This window comes from Macadamia integrifolia, chromosome 4, assembly GCF_013358625.1.
Source record: "Macadamia integrifolia cultivar HAES 741 chromosome 4, SCU_Mint_v3, whole genome shotgun sequence".
NCBI lineage: Eukaryota > Viridiplantae > Streptophyta > Magnoliopsida > Proteales > Proteaceae > Macadamia > Macadamia integrifolia.
Window position 1 is genome coordinate 15,189,718 of NC_056560.1, and position 27,992 is coordinate 15,217,709.

Genomic DNA, 27,992 nt, shown 5'->3' on the forward strand with positions numbered 1-27,992 from the left:
GTTGGTCAATGTGGAGCTCACCATCTGTGTCAGGGTTTTACCTAACATCATGTTTCCCTTCTTTTGGAAACCAGATAGATTGAAATTCTTACCTTTTATAATACTCATATCAGTTTCAACAAAATTGGAAGCGTGTTAAAATTTGCATGAATGCAGCAAGCAGGATTTACGGTAATTTCTATTTTAGTTTATACGGTGCCAGTTCTGGGGGGAATTTGTTTGCCATTCATTTCTCTGCTTGAGAATCTGGGCATGTGGAGTGTTTAGTTGCAAACAATGCTTTGTTTGCTGTGCTGACGACAGAAAAGAGTTACCATTTTGAAACGGTTCTAACCCATGATGGAGAAACTTTGAGTAATAGTCTCCTCGAAATCTGCATTACCCATCAAGACACCACATGTCATAGGTATATGGAAAAATTAGGGTGTCTGAAGTAAAAGAAGCTTTAAGGAGGATGAAAGTAGGCCAGGCATAAAGCCCGGATATGGTCTCAATAGAAGTGTGGGAGAGTTTAGGAACCTGTGATTTAATCTTGGATAACCAAACTGTTTAATAAGATTACCAGCACAAGGAAAATTCCAAATGAGTGTAGTATTTACAAAAACAAAGTTGATATTCAGAATTGCAAAAATTATAGACGCATCAAACTTATCAAGCCTTGTTTCTCTAAGAGAGAACACGCTTATTTTGTTTATTTTGTATTTTTTTGGGTGGGGGTGGGGGTTTAAAACCATCACTGCAACTGTAATACAATTTGGGCTTTGGGGCTGATGCTGATTACTAAACTACACATGTTTGCTAATCCAAGGGGTTCCCCAGAATTTTGGATATGCCATGATAGCCCTCCATGTGACAACAAACCCAGTCACTGCAGGATAACAAATCCTTTGGCTTTACAGAACATCAACAGATTGTACGCAATTTGAAAATATTGGAGGTTTCCTTTCCATTTCCTTGTGATTCATTCCTTCTCATTTCGTTGTTTGCGGTCAGGAGCATAACAAATTTTCTTGCTTTTGTTTTGCAGGCTGAGAAAGGTGTGGCATCCAGGAGGAGTAATCACATGATCTTCGACGATGACTATGGATACTGAACATTTTGATTGTCTATATTTTGTCACAACCAGTTTCTCAGCTAAAGTTAACTCCTAATATTAATTAACCTTTACCTCTGTGGATATGTGATCTTGCCTTTTGTGGTTTTCCTTTTCCTGGAGGGAATGCCTTTTGCTTGAAGTGGTTTTGTTCTCCTTTTGTTTTATACGAGTCTGTGAACTTAAAAAGCAAGTGTATTAATATTATTTACAATAATAATTTCATTGAGTCTCTTCTGTTGTTATCATATGTATCTCTTTAACTAGTCCATTTCTTCTTGTTGTGCACCATTTTTAGCTTGGGGCCGGTCTATTCAAGACTGATTCTACTATTAGTGAATGAGAAGAGCTACTGTAGAAGATACCTTCAGGGGCCTTCCCCTGAGATCAGACAGTTATTCTCTTGTGCTTTTGTTAACAACACATCTCTCAGAATTCAATGGGGGATGTGTTTCTTGCTTACTCTTCATTAATATCCACATTTCGTCCAAATGGAATGCTTCAAGTTCTGATGACTTCCTAATCCCAGTTCAGGAATGTTTCTGGTCAAGGTTATTAAGCACTAATCCTTATTGAGATCAGCTGATTGCAATTCCGATTCCTGTTGAATCGGTTGGACTTGGGAAGGTTGGAAATCAGATGAAATCAGACTGAACCTTAAAAACCCAGCTTGGATCGGCCGCTCGGGATAGGTCAAAATCAGGATTAGGTTTGGCCGATTCTGTTGGATTTTATATTATACATTATAAAATATTACTTTTGTAAAATTAAAGTTTCAAATAATGTTCAAAACCTTTTCTCCCCTCTTTACTTTTTTGAATATTTTTGTACACTAGTATGGACAAGTAGAGAGCTGAAAGTAATTTTTCTCAAGTTTGTTTAGTCCCACATTGGAAGTGGATGAAAGGTGTGAGGGTATATATCTGAGAATGTTTCTTACAAGGTGCAAGTGCAAATTTTTGAGAGAGGCAATCTCCCTTCTTGTATGTATACGGGGGTCTAAAGGTGTGCTGGCCGTATCCATGTATGGGTATCAAGAGGTTTATTTTTTTACACCAGATTCGAATTTGAATTTAAATTCAAATTAAGTGAAAGACACTTATAGATACATGAACAGACACCCATTAGTATTATACATGTACCTATATGTATACACACCTTCTCCTTAATAGATAGTAGAAGTCCAAAAACTAAAGATATTCTTCTAAAAGTGTTTTTGGAAAACCTCTCTGTGAGAAAAAAATGCTCTCTACCAGTGTTTTTTTTTAGTGTTCTTAAGACAAATAGTGATTGTTTTGATAAAAAAACCCTCTTTGTTTACTACCATTTCACACCCAGTATACATTGAGTATTATACATACACCTGTACATGTAATGATACCCTTTGGCATGGGACATGTACCTATACGTACAGACATCTTCTCCTTAATAGATAGTAGAAGTCAAAAAACTAAAGATATTATTCTAAAAGTGTTTTTGGAAAACCTCTCTGTGGGAAAAAGTGCTCTCTGCCAATGTCTTTTTCTGAGTTTTCTTAAGATAAACAGTGACTGTTTTTATCAAAAAATCCTCTTTGTTTACTACCATTTCACACCTAGTATACATTGAGTATTACCTTTGGTTCTTCCTATTGCAATCACTTATTGGAGTTGCACCTTAAGAGATTGGAAAGTTATTTTATCTTGGAGGTGAGGACGTTGGTCAACTCGATTGCATATAAGTATGGGACGTTCAAATACCTTAAGGAGAGTATTCTTATACGACTCAACTCCACATTTTTGAAGGATTTTTGTTTGCAATTCTACATATTCGGTTTGACTTGTAAGTGATACTCTCCTTCTTGATTTAATTTTAGGGAAATTATTTGATACCACCCCTAAAATTGAAAATAACTTGAAGTGACCCTAAAAATGAAAATAATATCCACCGCACCCGTAATTTGTAACACCGTTGTCTGAAAGTGAAAAATGATATTTTTACCCTTCTAATTAAACTCCAAAAAATAGCTCATTTTTACCATTCCAAATCCTTACATGCTCTCACCGTCAACGATGGTGACTGTAAAAAGGATTTGAACTGCTTTCCTCTTTCAACTTGAAGCCATGACTCTGGATTCAAAGCATAAAGTCTCTTTACAGGACTCACAGAGAGGAAGAGATTCTTCATGGGTCATATCAGATTAAACAAATCCCAGATCTCCAAGTTATGGTGGGTACTTCAAGTTCCAAGTCTTTGAAACTTGAACTGTAAAGACCAATTGATTCCCATTTTAACCTTCCAAAACAGAAACCCAATTTAGAATTCGAGCCATGAAAGCTTTTAGAGTCTTTCTGCAGCTTCTTTTCTTTTCCTGTGTAATTGCAGAAACCAGTTTCATCTACAATGGGTTTCACAATGTAAATTTGAGCTTATATGGAGCATCATACATTAAACCCGATGGCATCTTATCAGTAATCAGTTATTCACCAAAGAACACTGGCCATGTATAGATCCTTCTCCGCTGCAATTGAAGTTTAACAATTCAAACACCTCAATCTCTAAATGGGTTTCTATCTAAGACACAAGAACACAAAAATTTTCATGGGGCATGGCAGATTAAACGAACCCAGATCTCCCAAAAAAAAAAAAAAAAGGCATAAATTAAAATGAAAACTAAAGAGATCCTCCGATTCACTATCCAAACCACACAATCTTAATTGGGAAAATTTTCAGTGCCACCAACATACAGTAGATGATAAATTCACCCTCATATTAAGTTTCTGCAAGAAACCCAATTGAATTCACCTTCACTTCTGCAAGATTCTTCTGATATACTCTTCCGGTTAGGTTCTATGTTGGGGGTCTTGATTCGTCGAGGAATTCCAGTGCCACTGTTGCTCTTGCTTCTGTCGCTTGGAATCATGAAGTTGATGTGGGTGTTGGTGGGTCAATTACAGTTGCAGGTCATTCTACTTTTGGTAGTGGGCTTGGAGGTGGTAGAGGAGAAGATGGGAAGCTGAGAGGTGAAGAGGGTGACCAGAATTTGGCTGGAAACCGGTGGCCTCGTCAAGAAACGTTGGCTTTGTTGCAGATTCGGTATGCTATGGAAGTTGCTTTCCGTCGATTTGGTTCGTATCGTGGTCGTCTCCGGTGATGTATCGTGAACGGAGGTTTAGGTTGAGAAACAGTAACATATTCCAATAATTTGGGGTTTTAAAGTGAAGGGTATAATTGTAAGTTCATCCATATTCAAGGGAGTTTGATCATTTAAATAATATAAAACTGATGATATCATCGCTTAATGATTTATTTCTAACGGAATAGGTTTTTTAGGAATAATTTTATTAAAGTAAAAAATGTACTACATATTATTTTTATTTTTGGGTGTTATTTCAATTAACATCAAGTTATCGTAGTAGATAATTTTTTTAATATTTTATTAAAAAAATTTGTCAAAGTCTTATACCTATTGCCATATCCTATTCCTTATACATTCTGATACAAATTGATCTTATTCTAATTCTTGAAATCCTAGTTTTGGTTTTTCCTTTAAATCAATGATGCATTGAAATTGGAAGGGTGTTTCTACCTGGCAGCGGAGGCAGAAAGGTAATTATCTATAGGGGATACGGGAGAGAAAGAGAGATTGTGAGCCGGTGAACGTAGCAGCTAACATTGAATTGCTTTTTGCGGGTTGAGTGAGATGCAGAACCCGAACCAAATGGGAGGGGGCGGCCAGGTATCCGACAGGGAACGGGATGGTTTGGTAATTTCGTTACACTTTTGTCTGGTCGTAGGAACGCAAGGCCAAGTATGGTTCTCTTACTTTGAAGTTTGGACTTGGGAGTCAATGGCTTATTCCAAGCAGTCAAGCACTGGCACTGACCTGTATGGTCAATTTATGTGGTTCAACCGTTCAAGTGATTCCTAACTGACGAACGAACCAGCAACCGTATCAAATTTTATATCAATTGAAAAACGGATTCCGTTGCTTAGGTGGCACTAACCGGCATAAATGGAACATTAAAGAGAATAACAGCTAAAAAAGAGGAAAGAGAGGAGAGGGAGAGGGAGAGGGAGAGGGAGGGAGGAGGTTTATGTTAAAGCGCTGGTAATCCTTCAGAAACCGGGATTGCATTCGAAGCTTTCATTCTGATCGAAAGCTGGATGCTCCCTTGTTCTTGCAGGGATTTCAACACCTAGCGATATCGCAATATTTTCGATTTTTGAACCGTTATTTCTTCAGTTGGTTGTCTTCCTTGATTAGAGTTAAGCGACCTTAGATTCGTCGTAAATGGCCGACTATTGGCGGATCCTTCAATGGTTCTCGCAATGTTGGTAAGCAGATTCGTCGGTGCATTGATTTCAGTCCTTAGGCTTTACATGGTGTTTTGAGGCTTTGCGAGGTTTGAAGATATCGAGGAGTTTGCGACGGTACATTAGGTTTCCATCAGAGGGTCTCTGGATGCTTCAGAACTGAAACTTCTATTTAGTTGTGGGTGACATATAGGATGAATTGAGGATGGTTGATGGAGGTGGTTCAATTCATTCCTATTGTTGCATTTCGCCATCTTCCGTTTCTTAGGTAATTGGAGGTTAGAATGGCAGCATTCTGTCTCAAATTATTGCAGTGCCTTTCTCCTTGTGTTTGAAGTTTGGATTTCTTTGTGCTGCTGAGGAGGAAGAAGAAATACGGTGCGTTGTGATCGCCTATAGTAAACGTTCCCGTGTTGGGGATTTGGATGGAGTTCATGAGTACGAATTTTATTTTGAAATCTTTGTACTGATGGAATGAATAAAGATTTTTTTACTCGGCCTGTTAGCTCAGAAGTTTCCATAAGGTTTTTATGGGGCGTATTTGGACATTGTCTTCTTACCTTCCAGATCTTTTGTGTTGTTCAAATGGGTTTCATTCTGTACGGGGGCAGTTCCTGATCTTGCAACACGAATGGCTGACTCGCAGAGGAGTGGTGTTGCTGGGAGGGATGTGGAGCAGGTAATGTGCTTAATCAATTAGCTCGTTTTCTCTATTTCTTTTTATAATTTTAGTTTAAGATGGGCACTGATGAAACCTGTAAATAATACAATTGCGGTTGGGAAATGATGAAACCTTTAAAGAGTGCAATTACACGAATGAACACTTCATCAGGAGAGAAAAGGTGGGGGAAAAAGTCAAGTTGACAAAACCAGTTGACTGGAACTCTGGAAGTATATTGTTGTCTCATGGGGCCTTTCTTCTTTGCTCCCCCCACCCCCCTCCCCCTCCCATCCCTTGAGGGGCTGTTTTCCCCTTTGTATATTTTCTTGTTGTTTCCTCTTTCGGGTTTCTCCCTGTTTTTCTCTATGTTAATGAATATTGATTCACCCAAGAAAAATCATAATTCTCTTACAGTCTTTTGTAGTATTGTTTGAAGCAATTAAACAACTAACAGTTAACGTGGTGCTCTCCCATGTTGGCTACCATGTAGATTGTAGGTATTCTACTCAGTGTTGCAGCATAGGGACTCGGTCAAAGCCTAACCTAAAGAAATGGATGCTCAACCTATAGCGTTGTCCAATTTCAGAACATCCTTAATACAAAACCAAAATGGCTTGGGTCTGTGTCTGTTATTCTGCAATTGACCTAAAATATCATTTCAATGACAAATCAGACAAATTGGACTCCAAGAAATTAGACCCACAGATTCTCAGTTATGGATCATTTTTATTAATAGATAAGTTTAAAATATATCTATATATATATATATATGTGTGTGTGTGTGTGTGTGTGTAATATCATTGGAAGTGGAAGAGAAGATTAGGGTATTGTAAAACAGTACAACAAGGCAATGTTACACATGTCAATATCTCAACTAATCGGGCCTGAAAAAGAAAGATGCTATTTAAATCAATCAATGTTTGCTATACTAGACCTGTATTGTAAAAATTACATGTTATACTGAAGAATCATCATATGGGTCAGTGGAGATTGATTGGCAAATCTGAGAACAGATTCATATCAGACCTCTTAAATAGTTTGTTGTTGATTGGTTCTCCTGTTTGCTTTCTTCTGATGGTCAGTTAATTTTTCCTTCCTGTAATCATTTAATTCGGTAAATTCCTTTTGTTGTTGTGTATTTACTATTTAGTTCATGTTTTGGTATCTTTTGAATGGCAGGCCATTACAGCCCTTAAGAAAGGGGCTTATCTGCTAAAGTATGGGCGCCGAGGGAAGCCTAAGTTTTGCCCATTCCGACTTGCTAACGTAAGTTGCATGCATCATGAGAATGCCTAGTTTTGTTTTTTTTTTTTTTTTTTTTTTTTTTTTTTTTTTTTTTTTACATATATTCTTCATGATCATTAATTACTTTGGGGAGAATACCTTTTCTTGCATGGTAAATGGGACACAAAAAACCAGATCCACCTTATCAGCTAGTATAGTACTTGGTCTTTTCTTTTTAATTTCGAAATGATTACTTTAATGAATTTAAAATTGGAGAAATATGGGGGAGTGTGGCAAGACCAAGAGAGATAGAGTAAGGAATGATTATATTAGAAACGAACTGGGGGTTGCACTGATCCAGGACAAGCTCCGTGAGAGCCGGTTGAGGTGGTATGGTCATGTTCAGCGGAGACTCATGGATACCCCAGTAAGGAAGAGCGACCAGATTCATTTCGATGGAGCTAGAAGAAGTAGGGGTAGGCCTAAATTACTATGGATGAAGTGGTAAGAAAAGATATGAATATGGTAGGGCTTGATTCTAGTATCACCGCGGATAGAGTTATGTGGAGGACAAGGACCCATGTGGAGAATGTTCATGTGATGCCACTTTGACTACTGTTGTGACTCCTTCTTTTACCTCATTTTACTGCCTTTTGATTCCTTTTGGAACTCCTTTTATTTTTATATCTACTACTATTTAAGACCATATCGGATCTATGTAGCTGACCCCATTTAGTTGGGATAAGGTTATGGTTGTTGTATGGGGTAAAAATGCTTTTGTTATATGACAATTAGTCCTTTGTTTTTTCCTATTATGAGAGTTAGGGGTTTGGCTTGAGAACCGTACAGTCCATGTGGGGATTTTATACTCATATCAATGGTATTAAAAGTTAAGAATTGAAAATTGAGGTTTTGATAATGAAGAAACTGGTTAGAAATAATAAAGATGAAGATATCAAGTGAAATCAAACAAGTGAGGGTGGTCTAGAAATCTGGCAGACATTGTTTGCAGGTAAAATTGAGATCAAGCCAAGGTTAGATTGAGTTGTAGAATTTTGGTTGCTGGAAATTGAAGTTAAGAGTTAAGTAATGACAAAGTAAAAAAACATTATGTTCCTGGTCTCTTGAAAGGGTGTCAAATGGTTTGTTTGTTTTTCAGTTAGATAACTTAAAATTCCCAGTACTTGTATGTTACTGAGTTAAATACAAACAATCTGCGCAATCAACATTTGTCAAAAGTGACTTGCAATCAAGTTGCTTACTCAGTTGAGGAAATAAGTATTTTGACTTAGCAACAGAAAGGACCACAAACAGATTGAAATGAAAGAAAACCATTCACCATGTAGATTTCTAATTTGCTTTCAATAATGAATGAACTAGTGAACCTAAACTCTCTATGGGCTAGAATCCTGACCATGACTCCACTGGCCTTGTGGTAGCTTGAGCCATCACAGGCAAGTGAAAAGATCAATGTTCAATATCATCTGTTGCTTTTTTGACTCGAAGTGTTCAATTTCTCTTCCATTGTCTCAAGTTGATGTGCTCACTTTTCAGGATGAGTCTCTATTGATATGGTACTCCGGCAAAGATGAGAAGCAGCTTAAACTGAGTCATGTATCAAGGATTATACCCGGGCAGCGTACCGTAAGTTCATTAATGAATCTCTTTGGTTGGCAAGTAGTGGTTAATTTTTAGCAGGTGAAAGCAGCTATTTGCAGTTCAGTGCAATTCCTCACAACCTCACTTAAGTTGTACGCTAGAGATTGTCATTAGCTGACTTTATTAAAACAAAACTGGATTTCTCTGTCTTTGTGATTGGGGCTCGTGGGTTGCTCTGCTTGTAATACAATTGGGTATGTTGGTGAAAGTGACCACTCAATGGAGCATTTGTTTTACCCTTCTTATTTTTTTGTTTCCCCTTCTTGAAGCAGAAAAATCTGCTTTTTATGCTTTTGGGTGGGTATAAAAATAAAGTAAAAGAATTTTACCAAAGAAGAAAAACTCCTTCAATGTCCACAGGCAGATGAAGTGAATGCTTCTCATTTGTTTGTCTACTCCTTTGGTACTTTTTAAAGTACCTTCCTTGGTGGTGATCTGTATCTCTGTGTCATTTCATTATCTTACCATTTGCTTCGTACAGAGGCGTGAGATGTATTTATGCATGATTTCAGGCAATATTTCAGCGGTATCCACGGCCTGATAAGGAATACCAATCATTTTCTCTGATATATAGTGGAAGATCCTTGGATTTGGTGAGTTTCTGTTTTTTCACAAGTTAAACTTCTCTGGATCACTTGAAACATTTTATGCCCCCTCCCCTGCGGGGTCAGTAACTCATGTTCTGTAGTCATGTATGTTCATAAATTTATGTATCAGAATTCTGACACCTGACTGTTCTGTTTTACATCATGAGCTTATGACAGATATGTAAAGATAAGGATGAAGCTGAAGTCTGGTTTGTTGGTCTTAAGGCATTGATTGCACGTGGTAGTCCAAATGTTGATCATCGAAAATACTCTTCATTGGGACCATGTGGCATCAACGATATCTTCCATAAGGTTTTCCTACTGTAATGTTTATGAAACTCTACTGATATATTAATTTTTTTTTTTACTTTTTTAGTTACATTCTTCACTCATTAACTTCTAAACACTTGTCACAGGATCCTGGAGACACCCAACGAATTCTGGTCCCTAGTGAAAGCATTTCACAGATTGGTTTAGGAAAGGCATTCTCTGATGTGATATCATATACTGCTTCTATCAAGGGTCCCAGCCTTCCAGAGTCAGTTGTCAATTCTTTTGGTTCATTTTCATCCGGTGCTGATAATTCCAATGGTCGGAGTTCTACTGTAGATAATGTGAGAGTTAGTTTATCTAGTGTGGTTAGCTCATCAAGCCAGGGATCTGGACATGAAGATTTTGATGCTTTAGGTGATGTTTTCACCTGGGGAGAAGGGCTTGGAGACGGGATCCTTGGTGGTGGTACTCATAGGGTTGGAAATTCATCTGCCACTAAGAGGGATGCACTTTTCCCCAAGGCACTGGAATCATCGGTGGTACTTGATGTCCACAATATTGCATGTGGTGGTAAGCATGCTGTTTTAGTCACTAAACAAGGGGAAGTCTTTAGTTGGGGAGAGGAATCAGGAGGCAGGCTCGGGCATGGGGTAGAAGCTGATGTTTCCCAGCCAAAGCTCATTAATACTCTAAGTGGCCTGAACATTGAACTAGTTGCATGTGGAGAATATCACACTTGTGCTGTTACATTGTCTGGAGATCTCTATATGTGGGGCGATGGTACTTACAGTTCTGGTCTTCTTGGGGATGGGAGCAAGGCAAGTCACTGGATCCCTAAAAAAGTAAGTGGTCTAATGGAAGGTATACATGTTTCATTTGTCTCTTGTGGACCTTGGCATACTGCAGCTGTAACATCTTCAGGTCAACTTTTTACATTTGGGGACGGGACTTTTGGTGCCTTGGGCCATGGAGATCGGAGTAGTACTAGCATGCCAAGAGAAATTGAGACTCTAAGAGGACTACGGACAATAAGAGTAGCTTGTGGTGTTTGGCACACTGCTGCAATTGTGGAAGTTGTGGATGAGTCATCTGGCTCTGGTAACTCTTCATCTGGAAAGCTCTTTACCTGGGGAGATGGAGATAAAGGCCGACTTGGCCATGGTGGTGATGAAAGTAGGCTAGTTCCAGGATGTGTGGCTCCTTTGGTTGACAAAAGCTTTTCTCAAGTAGCCTGTGGAAATGATATTACAGTTGCTCTTACAGCCTCAGGAAAAGTATACACAATGGGGAGTGTTTGTGGACAGTTGGGTAATCTTCCTACTTGCATTGAGGGAAAGATCAGAAACTGTTTCGTAGAGGAGGTAGCTTGCGGGTCTCATCATGTTGCTGTTTTGACCTCCAAACCTGAGGTTTACACTTGGGGAAAAGGGGCAAATGGCCAACTAGGCCATGGAGATAATGATGACAGAAATACACCTACACTCATTGAAGCTCTGAGAGATAAACAAGTTAAGAGTGTAGTATGTGGTTCAAGTTTCACTGCTGTCATCTGTCTTCATAAATGGGTGTCTAATGCTGATTACTCATTATGCTCTGGTTGCCATAATCAATTTGGCTTCAGAAGGAAACGTCATAATTGTTATAACTGTGGGCTTGTCTTTTGCAAAGCATGCAGCAATAGGAAGTCTTTAAAAGCTTCATTGGCTCCAAATATGCACAAGCCCTACCGTGTATGCGATGATTGTTTTTCTAAACTCAAGAAATTCATCAAAACTGGTTCAACATCTCGGTTATCTAAAGTTCATAGTGGAAATATATGGACTAATTCCAGTGAGGTGGTAGAAAAAGAAACTTTTGATTCTAGATTACATGGTCAACCAACCAGGCTCTCCTCTGTTGATTCTTTCAAACAGGCTGAAGCCAGACAATCTAAACGCAACAGGAAATCAGAACCAAACACTAGCCGTTTCTCACCCCTCGCGAATGGAAGGTCTCAATTGGGGAGCTCTATTGTGTCAAAATCGTCAACCTCCTTGTTTGGATCATCAAAAAAAATGTTTTTTGCTTCTGTTCCTGGTTCAAGAGTGGCTTCCAGGGCAACGTCTCCCATATTAGGGAAGTCAACTCCAACTCGTTCTGCAACACCCACACCCACACCAACTCTTGCTGATTTGAAATCACCTCAGGTCACTGTTGATGATCCAAAGCATACGAATGACAGCATCAGCCAAGAGATTATTAAGTTGAGGGCACAGGTAACTTCTTCTTGAAAGAAAATTATGGCATTAGTTTATTACTTCACAATGCTTTCACAAGGTTTTGGCTTTGCTAGTATGCCTATTACAATGGATCAAACAAAAAAAATTTCAATTTAGAAGATTCAACTGAAAATATCGGTAAAAGTATCTCTGGATGGGGATGTCTAGAAAGTTTCTAGATGAGCATGGCTAATTTGCCATGTTGAAGGGTGATTTGGCGATTCTGACTGGATATGCAGGGAACGCTCTAGATTGGCCATGCGTAAAATTCCAAACCCAAATTCTAAGGGATACCCTCCTATGAATGTCCATGCATTCCCTTGGTGGTCCTTAATTTTTCAATGCTTTATTTCGCTTCTTAGCAAACTCCATTTGTGCTGAAACTTAACATGTGAGTAGGGCCTTGGGATCTAGCTGTCCACCAAATTTCCACCCCATTCCGACTTTGCCACATGCAAAAAAAATAGTGCTCGTCCAGTAAAACCAGACTCAAGAATCTCTGATGATCTTCTGAGTTTATCTTTGAATCTTGATTGAATTCTAATCTATGGTTCCAGTTGTATGGCGACCAGATAATTATGTTGTGTCTATTCTTCTTGGCCTTCTCAAATAGTTGTCACACAAGTTTAGATGATCTTTAAAGGGATATGTTTTACACCATTCTCTCAGAGACAATGTTCACTAATCTATGCTACATGTGAAAATCCTTAGAGCATGTCTATAGTGCCATAATTTCTGAGTTTGCAGTATAACTTGAGTCGTTTACTTATAGTGTTTAATTTCCTCAACAGATTGGATGGCTGAAATCCTAGAAGTAAAACTGTTGTTTGTTACTCCTATAGAAAACACAAGTACCTGGGCAAAAACTTTAAGTGAGAACATTTTGTGCCTTGTGCCAAGTAAACTAACTCTTTTGGTATTCAGATGCTTTACTAGTAAACAGCCCTCCCTTGATACTATCCTTGTACAATCTTTAGTGGGATCCTCACCGTGGAAAAATTCTCAATAATGTCATATTTAATGGGTTTGCATTATAACTTTAGTAGTTTTCTTATAATGTGCTTAATTCCCTCAACAGATTTGCTGGAACATTATGTGTCATTTATCAAGTGGACAAACTCTATTGGGATTCAAATGCTTTACTAATAAAAGGCCCTCCCTTGACACTCTCCTTGTACAATCTTTAGTGGGATCCTCACCATGAACCAAGCATTTCCTTTTCTAAATACCATTTGTCACTGCAGATGTGCGTCCATGTAGCACAACATAGACAAAAGAGAGAGAGAAAGAGAGAGAGAGAGAGAATGGGGGAAAAGAAGGATGTAGACCTCTTCTCTAGTTGTCTTCTCTACTCTCCTTGGTTGACTAACTCCCAGTTCTTCTATTCTAGAAATAGACATTTCACAAACACACTGAAACTTTGGAAGAGATGCATGTATATATGCATAGCATGAGTGGTTTAACTTATAATGTAAGTCAACCCAATATTTTATGAAAATCTTGAACCTGTCCAGTCTCCTGAAAGTCTGGCTTCCGAAAACCCTAGCGACAAAAGCGAAGCGAAGGAGGCCACCGCTTGGAGCATCCTGGCTGTGAGGCTAAGCTGCTCCCCCTTCTCCTCCTCTTTCTCTCTCCCTTCGCCTTTCTCCCTCGCACTTCTCTTCTCTTCTTCCTCCCTCCCTCCTCCACCGCTCTTCTTCCCCTTCCTCTGCATCTCCCCTTCCCCTCTCCCTTCTTCCTCTTCTTCTTCTCTCGCCCTCTCCCTTCTTCCTCCTTCACTCCCTTTCCCTTTTTCTTCGACAGTCATCTCGATCAGTGTTGTGGCTGCTACAACCACTCGGCTTGTGTTCCTGTTTGCCACCTACCTTGCTTGGCCAAAAGATGACTCGATGCTAGCCCCTTCTGGGCAAGATACTTTCCAGTTTCCTTCCCGTCAAGCTTACCCCTTCTAGATGCCTTTCCCGTTGGGTCTGTTGTTGTTCCCCCCTTCATGTTGACCATCAGGCTCGTTTGGCCTGTCCAGTGGCTCGTTTGCTCCTCCAATTCTACCTCTCAATTGGATGCTCTCCATACCTGCAGCCCTTTTGGATGCCACTCTGTCAGGCCTGCCATCTCGTTGGTTGTCACCCTTCCATAGCTGCCAGCCCTTTCGGATGTCAGGCTTGCTTGGTCTATCCGCCTGCTCACTGTGTTGGCCTCTTTCCTCATTATCTACCTACCCCGCTGGCCTGCTGGCTCCTGACAGCTTGCCTTTTGGTCTATTGATTTGGACTTTTGTCCCGATTGGTAGTAGCCTATTCGACACCAGTCCACTGGGCTGCTCTCGGTTGGTAACCACATTGTTGTTACCCTCAAAAAGGTCGGCACTCTTTCCCCTTGGAGACCCCATCTGATAGGCCAGTTGCTTGCTTGGTTGAGGCCCTCCGTGAGGCCAGCGCTCCCCCACCATGGCTGCCTCTTCTCAGACAGTGCTCCTTCCTGTTGGCGGCTAGGAACTGTTGTGTTGAGATGTTAGGGTTAAGGATTGTGGTTCTCTTCCCGGTTCAAACCAATTTTCCCTTCTCCTTTGGTTGGGCATCTGGTCCAGGCTATAGAAGTTCTTTGAGGCCATGTGGGCCGTAATTGGTGCCCTTTATGGGCTTTTGTATCCCTTATTGGGTTTGTATTTTACTCTTTGGGGATATATTTTCCCTCCTCCTTCTAATGCATTTATTGTTCACCCAAAAAAAACTTTTAACCATGTGAAATAAACTATATGGCAACTCCTCCCCCCCTCAATAAAACCAGACTTGCAGGACCTAAAGAGTCTTAACTGTATATAAAATGACAATAGGTATTGTAACTACATGACATGTTTGGCCACCCAAGGAGAGGGAATGGGATCAGGGATCAGATCAGTTCCAACCCTTTCCCATTCTCAGTCTGGGTCAGCTGATCCTTAGTTGAAGTTGATTTGTATGGACCATCCTAAATAAAGTTCACTCAGGATTGGCCAATCCAGACAAGGACAGCCAATGCTTAATGCTTGGTTTGACTAGCTTTTCTTTCAAACTTTTTTCTTTGGGTGGGGGTGGGGTTTACTCTTGGTTCGACCAACTTGATCAAACAGGTGCAGACCAATTGTTTAGGACAGATGATTTTTTTGGGTACCTCATTTCTTCTTCACCATATATTTCTTTTTGCAATAAGGAGGATGAAATTTTCATCCTCCTGTGGTTCATGTAACATGGCTTTTTCAAATAAACCAAAATTACATAAATGCTCTCACAAAGACTTGCAGACTTATAGGGTGACCAACTAGGCCCTTTTACCTTTATTATACATGTGGGCCTGCCACAATACCCTTGCAGTGCCTACATAAAGAGGGCTCTAAGTTTGGCCTACTTATTTTGGCTCCACACTTCCACGGAGTCTGATAAGTGTCAAGCCATTTCAAAGATATTGTATCGATTGGATTATGACTCGAGTGACCCATATAAAGAGGGCTATCAGCTGAGCCTACTAGTTTTGGCTTCCACAGTCCATACAGGCTTTTGAATATCTAGCAATTGCATCTTTTGGGTAATGAACTGAGAGAAGAAATTCCATGCATCAATGACCTAAGTTCTGTTGTGCTGCTCAAGATTAATTTATCAGATGATCATGGTCATCTGAACTTTGAAATTTTCAGTTTATGGTCTCCTGAGTCTAATTCCTCCAAGAGGTTCAAATTGGTAGATCAGTCTTGAACAGTGGCACATGTACTCAAGGACCTGTAGCTGACTAGAAAATTTACTAGATTTCTTTCAAAGAGAAGCAGTAGAAAGGATTTATGGTACTTATTTTCTCAAATTATGAAATAATTCTTTTGTCTAAGTGGTTAAGCCTAGAAATGATATAAGCAAACTAATTGCTATTGTATCTCATACTTATTTAGCAATTACTTGATTCAAATATTGGTTTGCTGAAGTGATGGAAGGCAGGACCATACCAGATCTTCCTTTTTAATGATGGAAGGCTGCTAATTGGAGCTTGGCTGGAAATCTGTTCTGTAGGTAGAGGAACTTACTAGCAAATCGCAACTTTTGGAAGCTGAGTTGGAGAGAACATCGAGGAAATTAATGGATGCCAGTGCAAAAGCAGGAGATGAAACTGCTAAATGCAAGGCCGCAAAGGAAGTAATTAAATCTCTAACATCACAGGTGAGGGAGTTTATTTGTTTACTTTTGGTTTAGGTTTTATCATTTGTGTGCCTTATTAAATTTTAATATTGTAAAATTATCAATGGGTGGTGATTTGGGTGGCCCTGCTTTTTTATAAACTGGGTGTCCTTCGTGGTAAAAAGGTAGAGCTCCTATTCTAGTGAAAATCACTTAATGGGGTACCTAGTCCTTTCTCTAGGAAGAGGTTTCCATTTATGAAAGGAAAATACTAAGCTGGTACAGGACTTTGGTGTACCATATCGGTTCGCTGCTGGATCCTAAATTTGAGACGGTGTCGAAAATGAGAATAAAGAATCTGGTGGTCACAGTTGTGCACCATGGTCCTCAAAATGAGCTTAGATTGCTCTTATTAAAATTAAGACCATCTTCATCAATCATCGTTATTATTGATGCTATAATTGTGAAGAGTATTATTGAGGTATGTAAAATAGAAGAGAGAGAGAGAGAGAGAGAGAGAGAGAGAGAGAGAGTCCTGCGATTTTTGCAAGGGAGTCCCAATTGTGTGTTTGGGGCTGCCCACTTCTATTCTTTATATAGAGCTCAAATCAGCTATTACAAGTCCTATTAGGAATAGGAATCCAAAACATAATAGAAAACTAACACAGACTTGCTAGCTTCTAACTTAGACACCAATCCTAGTTGAACTAGGGCAATCCTAGTGGGACTAGGAAAACACCAAGGGAGGAGCCTGCGACTTGCGCAAGACTCCTCCTCCTTTCATGATAGACTTCTAACAAGGTAAAAGTGAATGAATAATACCAGAGAACAACATTCCTCCTGTGCACACTTTGTATGTCTATGTACACCTTTTTAGTCGAGGAATTCCATCAATTATTTACTTTTAAATATATCTTGATTCTCCAGAATATGATGATTGGGACTTGGGCTTTCATTCTCAGGGTCCTCACGGGAGGTTTCCTGTGGCTCAAGTTAATGAACTCTGGTTCCCCAAGAAGATTTTAAGCCAGTAAATGGATGAAATCCTGAATTGATGGCATGGAGCACTGTTCTTTCTTTCTCTTTCCCTCTTTCTCCCCCCCCCCAGTTGGCGCTAACTATACTATATTAAGAGGGTTGCCAAAGAAGTCCTAGGGGAAGCGAAGGGTAGTCATCAGGCCCCTAGGGAGACTTGGTGGTGGAAAGGCGACAGCCTGCCTTGGACCCTTGATAATGCCTTGTCACCTAGGCAACACATTGACAACTATGCATATCAGTAAAGCATTTTCCCCCTTTTTAATCCTTGTACAATGTTGTATTGGTTTTCAACAAAACCCAAAAACTATTTTACAGCGAAACAAATGCAGCTGGGAAAACTATAGAAGAACTGGGAAATGTCACTCAATTAACCATTTCTCCTTTTTTTTTTTACGTCCTGATAGAGCTATACTTCTCCATTCATTACTCAATCTTCTAATACCTGTATGTGGTTGTTCTGGCAGTTGAAGGACATAGCCAAAAGGGTATCTGAGGGATCTACTACCAGCATTAGATCTGGTTCCACAGCCAGTATTCCAAGTCCTATTATTAATGAGAGCTCTTTGGGCAGACTCAACTCTCCAAAACTGGAGTCTAATGGTTCGGTAAATCCACAGTCATGCAATGGAACCAAGACCCAAACTGGTCCAGCAGAATGGGTGATACGAGATGAACCAGGCGTGTACATAACTGTTTCCTCCTTGCCAGGGGGCGGTAGAGAACTCAGGCGGGTGCGCTTCAGGTATGAATGGACTACATCTTTTATGTTATATTTCACTGATAACTGGACAGTTTTTTTTTTTTGCATTCAACGGATCGTTCTATTTATACGCTACTTCTATGAGGGATGTAGGTCAGCACATCTAATAGAGAGTGTGAGGTCTTGGATCTGACTAGATATGTATCTCTTTAGGAGGTTCAGTTTTTTATTTTTATACCAGAACCATTTTAAAGCTGGTCACATTTTGGTCCTACTTATCCTATCCAGATATGGTAAAACCTTAAGCAGGTGATGCAGGAGTATCTTTATAGTAATATATATATATAAAGATGTAATATATATATATATATATAAAGATGCAGGAGAGGTAACAGCCAGGAGACTCAAACTGTATACCTCCTGGTGAGTGTGGGCTTCGTACACCACAACCTCACCCACTGCGCTAGGCAGTTGTTGTATCTCAATGGTAATATTAGGGCCCGTTTGATAACGTTTCAAGAAATGCGTTTCTGCCGTTTCTGTTTCCAGAAACAGCAGAAATAGAGCAAAAAGTGTTTGATAAAATTGTTTCCTTTCACTTATTTTCAGAAATAGAAATAGAAATTTCTACTTATTTATGGTTCAAGAAACGACCCAGGCGAAACAAGTTCAACTTGTTTCTCCGTTTCTGGAAATGACTTGTGGCCATTTTTTCACTAGTTATTATCGACTTCTAAAAACATGACTTATCAAACACCTTCAATTCCATTTCTGTTTCTAGAAACGGAAATTTATGTTTCTGCCATTTCTTGAAATAGAAACAGAAGAAACGTTATCAAACGGGCCCTTAGTTATTTCTACTTCACTAAATCGTTATTGAAATTTATTATCATAGTCCAAGATGTATTACTTACAGTAAAGTGAAAATCTTGTTGTAACCAAAGTTGGTGAAAAACAAGTTGTAACCCTACTATTTTGACTTTTTTGTATTGCACATTTCTTCTTTCAATAAGGGTATAATTCTGTCATTTCACACATGTACTTGAAAACCATGCGAGATAGTGACAACTTTTGAGAATGACATAATGGTAAGTCACTTGCAAATTGTTTTGAAAACCATTTTTTACCCCTACCTTGAAGAACTTTTGAGAATAAGAAGATAGGCAATTAAAAGAAGGCTACAACTTCTCAATTCACCACTTTGGTTGCAACAAGATGCGCCTATTGTAAATTATGACTACTATATATGGTAAGTTTAACATCTACTAACCACAAGGGGGTTAGCGGAGTTGGCTAGGGACCTTCGCCTCAAAAAGCTTATGGTTCTAAGTTCAACTCCTCTTACCTCCTTGGGGCCACTCACACAGGGGTGTTTAATGCTCTTCACTACTTTTTGTGAAAGTTGAATGGTTCTCATTCAACCCCGGTATGACCCAGTCCATGTAGTTGTGGGGTCAGTATGGGCCGGCGGGCCTAGTCAGGCCTTCGACCCGTCATGAGCAAAAAAAAAAACCTACTAATTTGTAGTCATTTTTTTTAAGGAGTTCATTTTAGTTCAAGTCTTAGTGGCATTAAGTAGTAAGTTAATTCTGTTTTCAAGTCAGATTAGGATTGATGCAGTTGAAAGTGTGGTGGGTTAGATATCGTTCTAACACTAACGAACCCTCGAATCCACAAGGTAAATGAAATCCTAGTTTCTAAGTGGAGGAAGAGAAAAACGGCTGCTTTGATTAAAAATGAAAATTAACCTATAGAAATCCCAAAGAGACCTTATATAGGTAGAGATCAGCTTACAAGGAAGGGTAAAAGCATTAAAACAAAAAACTAGAGTCAAAATGTAATACAACAGGAAACTAGAAATCACCTTATTTGCGTGACTAAACTTCCTCCCCCCCCCCCCCGCGCGGGAAACAGAGGAATTGGGTGAATCCACCACTGGACCCATAAACAATGTTGGGGTTGACAAAGCTCTATGTGAGTTTAATCTACCTAAAATTTAGATATCAGCAGATTGAGTTTTGTTTGAAGTTGAGCAACTGAAGATTCACAATGGATGTACACTTGATGATCACCATTTCATCAAGAAGATGGAATTTGAAGATAAAGGTGGCCAGAATCAAGTGGAATATGCTGCTTCTCTTATTGATTTAAGTTTGCAGACGGTAGGAGTCAAGCTAAAGTCTAGTGAAGAAAATCCTGTGGGCGCATCGTGAATGTGAAAGAAATCTAAAAGCTGGTCTTCTGTTCTGTATATTCTGTCTTCTTTGTTTCTATTTTACCCCCAATATTTTTTATTTCTCTGCTTCATATTCCTAAACCAGCCTCCTCTCATCTATTTTGTATTATCAAGGAAGAGGCTGGGCACAGCGCCCCCTATGTCTATCTCTCTCTCTTCCCCCTGCCCCTTTTGTATGATGTCCCATCCCACACCCATTGGTGTCGCGCGCAGGCAGTGTGCCTATCCCTCTTTCATATTATTAGTACCCTATGAAAAGTTTAAATGGCCAGGTTACAATACCATGACTTCTATTTTCTGTTTTTTAATATCAAACTCAGTATCTCGTATTCCTATTTTAAAATTCCCGAACTTTTCTTCTGCTATAAAAGAGAATGTTGATGGCCCATCCCTTCTCATAGGTGTTCTGATGCTTTACTCTAGTTTATATTTTCTTTGCCTAACCCTTCACTACAGATATATTATCATTGTTGCCCCTTAACTACCTTTAGATAATGCGGAAATCTCTTTTACTCTACTTAGTATAGGGAAAGGATGGTCGATCTTGATGGCTCCGACCATTGGCTATATAGAGCACCCACTGGGTAGTCTGTATCTCAAACTTAATGGCTTCTCTCAACTATATGGATCGCTATCTAGTTGATTCTCTATTATGCTTTTTAATCTGAAGTCTATGAGGTTCCAAGGCCAAAGTCATTCATATGGCTCATCATTTAATGTTCTTTTCCCTAACTATCCAATTCCTGACCAAGATCGACCTGTTAATCGTGGCATGTGGTGTAATGTCTTTGTTCTGAAATTTACCACATAAGTTGTCACACCCTGCCTCCAATAGGCTAAGGCGTGCGGCACTGGACACCTCACTGTATCCAGTCAGCCTGTTTCTCCAAGATCTAGACGAGGGCAAATCATAACACCACAATTACACTACGAAAGATCAGAGTTTATATATATATATATGCACAGTCCAACAAAAAGATATCTTACATAAGCTCCAGTGCCAACTAAGTGATAAGATATATTTATAATTATCCAGATGATAGTTACATACCTTACAAAAAGAGAATATTCATAGTTTACAGTATCTCAGTGGAGTATGTACACAAAAAGACATAGGAATAGTCCATCCTATTCCTCAGAAGAACTGGCCTCCGTAGGCACAGTCGTCGCATTCGTAGTTAGATCTATGGTCGATTCCATCTTCTTGAAGATTGGCGAAGTTATCCATGGCCACTGTCTCATAATCAGAGCAGGAAGTCGGAAAAATACTGGTCTCAACCTCGACATCTAGAAGAAGTCAATAGAAGGGGTGAACACTGGTAATGCTCAGTGAGGGATGGGGGAGAACAAGCACACACATCTATATGCAATGCATGCTCCACACATAGAGAATGATGCTCATAAGTCCATTTAATTAACTATATAAAATTCCTAATCCATTACTAGGGCTCATCACCTATGGGTATAAGTGTTACTAACGTAAGTAGCATACCCTACCCTGTACGTTGGGCCTTAGGTATACAAGCTACGCCGTAGGCAGGAGCCAACCAATGCTAGTATGGGTCCCAGGCCACACCAGCTAACCCCTAAAAGGTAACCCCGTATCATAAATATATTCACAGGTATACAGTACGTCATATCTTGTCTCACATCCATAACTGATACCACACAAGTGCACTGCTGATCAGGCAGCCACATAATTCGGGATTAGTACGTACCTGACCCCTACGGACAAAGGGTGTAGCACTTGGGGTTATGATACCTAATCCAACATTCTAAATGATGCACAACCAATCATTGCAATCACACATATAAACATGGGCACCTGCACGTGACCCATCTCACCTGTCTTACCTTTCTCATTTCCATTCCATGCCATTCCATCACAATAATACCATCAAAGAATAAATGCAAGTAAATGCAAATGCACATACACAAGCAATTTAATGCACGAACAACATTAAACAAACACACCAAAAGAATGGGGGGTTGAGAAAGCACCCACTCACCTTGGTGTCTAAATTCCTGAAATTCGGTCTCTTGATTTGAATATTCTTTCTCTCTGTAACTTTTGTTTCCTATTTCACAGATAATTTAAATATTTATTTTTAGAATAAATCTTACAATCCTACCCCAGCTTGCTTAAGTCCCAATTCCCAAATTTAGTTAGACATTTGACTGTTCTTCACTGCACAGTCTGGGTTTCCAATTTCCTTCACTACTGGGTCACAAGAGAGGGAACCACTAGTGGGTCCCACATCTGGTTCGGAAATTCTGGTCACACTGGCAGTCTACTCAGAACTACAGATTCCCTACTACTGCCCTTCAATAGGGTCCATTTCTATTGGAATATTGTGTCTACCGGTCCCAATGCTGGGTTTAGGGCTTACAAACCATCTATAACAGGGATTTCGCCCCTGAAATCCCAACCGGCAGGTTGGCTTGGCAGCAATCAGCAGGCCGATCGGGACTCACCGGTTCATCCTTTTATTTTTTTCCATCTGCATAATTCGATTCTGCCACTGCTGATCTGCACACAGATGTGTCTTAAATTGGGTTTAACCCTCTTCCATAATGCTATTGCATTCAAGAGGTCAATATAGAATAAATTGAATTCCAATTTGACCCATCTCTGAGTTCAAACTGTCCAACTCTTAAGCTGTATATTCAGTTTTACAAAAATTTAGGGCTTATCATAAATAGAGGAAATTTCTTTGGAACTGAACCAATTACCTAAGTTAATCACTTAATTAGGGATGGAATACAGGTGTTTTGAATCACAGATTTGGGATTCCATCTCTGACTAAACTTGTAATAGAAGTTTAAAAAAAAATAATTCATTGAATCCTTACTAAATTCCACATTCAACTTAAATAAAATTATGTTCTTAGGGATTTGACAGAATTTCCACCAAATCAACCCTATTCCAGCCCTTATTGCATAATCTCTACTGAAAAAGTAGTCCTATGTTCTAGGGTTTAACAGGGATAGGGTTTCTACCAATTGGATCCCCAGTAGCCCACAGAAATTAGGGCTTTCTTTACTGGGAGCTATTCTGCTCATAGGGATTCCCTGACAGTAAACAATTGGGTAAAATCCTAACCCTAACTACCCAATTTACATGAAATTACTTAATTAACCCTGCTGCAGTAGTAAGCTCACTTACCTAGGGGCAGTATTGATCCAGCTATAGCCTTAGGTGAAGAAGTTTTCTTCGTACTTCTTCTTCTTGCTTTCTTTCCTTCTCCTTTCTTCTTCTTCTTCTCTTTTCTTTACTTTTCTTCTTACTGTTACAGCCACGATTTGGGTGAGTTATCAGCCCTTATTTCCTTATATAGGGCAGCCCAAACAGACTTAAGGGTCTGTTTGGCTGGCTCCCTTTTATTTCCTTATACATTACCTACATAATATATATAGTAGTTTATAAATTCATTTCCTCCCTTTTATTCATTAGTATAAAATATGCATTTCATACCTCATTTAAGTCTCTTCCCATAGGAGTACAATGGAAATTTACACAATATAGGTGTGGGCCCCACAACACAAAACCCTAGAAATTTGCATATAATACCTAATTTAACTAATATGTAATTAAAGTTGTAAATTTATTATTATTATTATTATTATTATTTTAACCCTCAGTTAGGTCTCTTTCCATAGGGACAAAATGGGAATTTGCACAGCAGAGGTGGGCCTCACAGTGCAAAAACCCAAAAATTACATTCTACCAGGCAAAACGGGCTGGCTGGTTTTGGACCTACCGGTTTGGGTGCCATCATACCAGCATAGCTACACTAAGGGCCCGTTTGATAATGTTTCTGCCGTTTCTGTTTCAAGAAACGGCAGAAACATAAATTTCCGTTTTTAGAAACAGAAACGGAATTGAAGGTGTTTGATAAGTCATGTTTTTAGAAGTCGACAGTAACCAATGAAAGAATGGCCACAAGTCGTTTCCAGAAACGGCGAAACAAGTTCAACTTGTTTCACCTAGGTCGTTTCTTGAACCATAAATAAGTAAAAATTTCTATTTCTATTTATGAAAATAAGTGAAACGAAACAGTTTTATCAAACGCTTTTTACTTTGTTTCTGCTGTTTATGGAAACAGAAACGGCAGAAACGCGTTTCTTGAAACGTTATCAAACGGGCCCTAAATCCCATCCAAACTCCGTAGTTAAGCGTGCTTGGTTGAGAGTAGTATTAGGATGGGTGACCCCCTGGGAAGTTCTCGTGTTACACCCCTCTATTCTCCTATACTTAGTTTCATAATTAACTTTACCTCTTTGTCCACGTCTCCTGATGAGTTACCCAGTGATATTGGTATGCTGAACAGGAGCAGGTGGTTCTACCTTTTGGGCACTCCAGAGCTGCCAACCATGCCAGCATTGGCTTTATCTGCTCTTTCTTTTTGCCTGTCCACAAGTAGGGGTATAAAATTAGGGTGTTACATAAGTCAAGGCCAAAGTCGTTCATATGATAACGAATTTTGAGATCCAACTATCATTCCACAGACAAATTTTTTGAACCTTTTAGGAAAGGCTTCTTAAATGACCAATAGTTCATGTAGGAAAAATGCCACCCATTATTATTTAGGGACTCAATTCATGTCACAAAGATTTAAGATGTGACTCATAGCACAAAACTATAGCTTTGGCAAACATGGGCAGGTCCATGTGATGGAGGACTCCACACATATCTCATTCATAAAATTTCTGCTCAAAACAAGTAGGGGAAAAGTGTTAAAATTGAGTTCAAAGTGAGTCCAAATTACAGAAATGCCACTAGATTCCTTAATAGTGAACCTTATTCTTGTAATTTATGAAATTTCAAACTCACTTTTTAAGCCCTTCCCACGTTTATTTCATGATGACATTTTCCCAGTGTCATGGGTGTGGAATCATCTATCAGGTGGACCCACTTGAGCCCATTCAAATTGTGTCACATGGCAAGGAAACATGACCTTGTTACATGAGGCATATGGCAAAGCTTTGTGACAAAAGGATTTCCCCTTCTATTTATTAGGGAGTATTTCTTACTGTCCCCAAACTTCTCCTATATTTGCAAACACTACCCTATACTTGTCAAACCATTTGTAGCCAGTTAAAGAAAATATTTTTACAAACACTTTCTTGAAATTTTTAATGGACATATTGGGTGGCAAAGGACACTACTTTCATGATACGTACGCAGCAGGGAGGATAGATAAAATAGGGAAAGAGGAAGAGATAAAATATAAATAAGGAAATAAAAATAGGAAAATGGATAGATAAAGCTCTATTGACCAAGCTTGGGGTCTCAGCTATTTGGGAGTTAGCCAACTTCTTGGCCTTATCGAGGAAGCCATGACCTCCTTCTCAAGTAGAGAAACATAGGAACCAATTGTCATTTCAAGTCTTCTTTTCATTCAAGATAATCCCCATTAAATAGGAATATAAGTAGTTACATCTCCCCTCATCCACGTATAACACTTCCCACATAATATATAACTCCTCTAAAACTACCCAATAAATACTGAGAAGATAACTATAATATCATAAAATAAGTACTAACACAATACACCCATGCCACATCACCCACAAACTCTCGTACATAACATTTCACCAGCAATGCAGATTATCCCAGGTAAGTAAGCTAAATTGGAGTTAAAGAGGGCATCTCTCTCTTTCTCTCCCTATCTTGTGGCCCGTGGTTTCATGGGTTCATTCACCTTGTGCTCTGCCTAAGATGGTGACAGCAGCAAAGTGCTCTATAGTGTGCACTGGCAATCATCAATGCCACAATGTTTTCATGCCAAATTAGCCACTGGGTGAGAAGGATCCCAATTTGAGGGATTTGTGGTTATTGTTGTCCATTACTTAATATCAAGATTGCCCTTATCTATTATTCTTAGACTATCCTTAAGTAGTGAAGGCTCTAAGGAGAGTTGAACTCATTACCTCTTAATTTTGAGGTGTTGGTGTTTGCTAAACTACTTCCTTGGGGGGCTAGAATACTGCTACTTTAATCTTATAATAACAACATTATATATTCTTAACACCTCTATAGGTGTATCTAAAACATTTAACACTTCTTATTATTGCCCCTCCCAGATCTGCAATAGCGGGAGCCTCGTGCACTGGGATAGTCTGGGATGCTCTTTTATAACACTTCTTTTTATTGCCCTTTTGTTTTATCCTCAAAAGTTCTTTAAATGAAGAGTAAAAATGGGTTTTCTAAATAATTTAGAAGTTTATTTACCTTCATGTCATTTTCAAGAGCTGTAATTGTCTCACACTTTTTTTTAGGTACACCTGTGAAATGATAGGATTTTACCCTCATTGAGAGAAGAAGTGTGTTGTTATAGTAAGAACGTGAAAAAACAAGGCTACAAATTATTTGACACCTCAAGGGATGTCATTAAGAAAATCTCTTAACAATAGAAGTATATGATATTCACTCTTCCGGTTCATGCAATGCATGTGCCCTAAATTATCATTCAGTTGTTGAAAAAGGAAAACCTAAATGCAAGCATGTTTCATTCATATTTTTCGGAATAGGTTGATGCAATAATGCACAATTAGGTAGTTGGTACTCCTATTGTTTCAGTGATCTTACATTTAGTTTACTCATATTCTTGGATGCTCCCTGCAGTCGAAGACATTTCAGTGAGAAACAAGCAGAGAAGTGGTGGGCTGCAAACAGGGTAAAGGTATACCTGCAAAATAACATCCGAAGTAAGGAGAAACCAAGAGCAGGCCAACCATCAGTGCCTCCAGAAGAGAACAATGGCAACGAGGTTGGCTGACACAATGACTTAAAAGACCTTTCGCTCTACCACGAATTGTAAATTCTATCCTTTTCTATCTTTTTCCACTCATTGGAGTTTGTCACACTTGAAGGACCACCGGATCAGAGTGTGGCATGTAGGTTGGGATGTAAGAAAGCAAACTTATTGTTAAAATGTGGACATTCTGCAGTTAGTGGCTGTATAGAGTTTGCTCTTGTTTTTCCATTCTACCAAGTTCTCTGGGCTCCATGCAATTTTCAACTGAGGCCGTTATCCACAGTATTTCATCCTTCCTCTTCTTTCACTGGTTTTTGTCATTTTGTAAGAATTACTTGTCGGGAGAAAATGAAAGTCTTTGGCATCTGTTTTTGGTGATCAATACTCTCTCTCTCTCTCTATTTTTCTGGGAGACAAGGGGGAAGTCATTCCTAAACACTGAAGACTTATTGACATTAAAGGGTTAATAATAAATTGGGCCAAAGTTTCCACAGCAATGAAACAGAATTAGATGGCATCAAATTTGACATTAAATGGTAAAGGGAAAACTTATCAAGTGCTTCAGGCCATGGGAAATTTTTCATAACTTATATAGTTTTTTTTTTTTGGGTGGGGTGGGGGTTGTAAAAAAATCAGTTATTTATATTACTTATAAAAGTGAAAGGGACATTAATGAACCAATGAAAAATTTAAATATTACACTTGAGCTCTTTTTTTCCCGCTCTTCTCGTTACCCCCAACTTCTGTTTCTTTGTTAAAAAACGTGTTTTAAATATCACACTTGAGCTCTTTTTGGTTCCAAAAAGGTGTTCGATTTTTATGTTTCTCGAAACGTTTTTAATAGTATAGTCAGGTTCAAGGTACAACGTTAGAGTTGGAGGTATGCTTCGTAGAGATGACTTTCAGAAGGATGAAGGAAATCTAGAGAAGTTTTAATAGTGGGTTGGGATTGGGGTAGGTTGAGTGAAATGTTGGGTTTTCAATAAATTTTGTCCCTCTTACTTATTTCTATAAACAAAAAAATAAGTTTGACATGTTCCTCCAAACCTGTTTCTATATACAAAAAT

General features: G+C 39.1%; 2 protein-coding genes across 2 annotated transcripts in view; both read left to right on the forward strand.

Annotated features, from left to right (window-relative positions):
* LOC122075598 (HVA22-like protein a) overlaps nt 1–1,341 on the forward strand; it is a gene marked incomplete at its 5' end in the record, with an annotated part of 50,668 nt that extends 49,327 nt beyond the window's left edge. Inside the window, 1 exon segment of the mRNA XM_042640672.1 lies at nt 1,028–1,341. Coding sequence (XP_042496606.1) covers nt 1,028–1,093 — 66 coding nt within the window.
* A 3,801-nt stretch (nt 1,342–5,142) lies between these two features.
* LOC122076866 (PH, RCC1 and FYVE domains-containing protein 1-like) lies at nt 5,143–27,153 on the forward strand. The gene is made up of 9 exons (XM_042642471.1): nt 5,143–6,068; nt 7,230–7,316; nt 8,829–8,918; nt 9,446–9,526; nt 9,698–9,832; nt 9,937–12,048; nt 16,086–16,232; nt 17,693–17,970; nt 26,793–27,153. The coding sequence occupies exons 1-9, from the start codon at nt 6,021–6,023 to the stop codon at nt 26,944–26,946; spliced, it is 3,132 nt and encodes a 1,043-aa protein (XP_042498405.1). The 5' UTR covers nt 5,143–6,020; the 3' UTR covers nt 26,947–27,153.
* Nucleotides 27,154–27,992: the final 839 nt, after the last annotated feature.

Coding starts and splice junctions, on each gene's coding strand:
- LOC122076866 (XM_042642471.1), top strand. CDS start 6,021: ATGGCTGACTCGCAGAGGAGTGGTGTTGCTGGGAGGGATGTGGAGCAG. Junction 8,919..9,445: donor TTATACCCGGGCAGCGTACC/GTAAGTTCATTA, acceptor GCATGATTTCAG/GCAATATTTCAGCGGTATCC. Junction 17,971..26,792: donor CTCAGGCGGGTGCGCTTCAG/GTATGAATGGAC, acceptor TGCTCCCTGCAG/TCGAAGACATTTCAGTGAGA.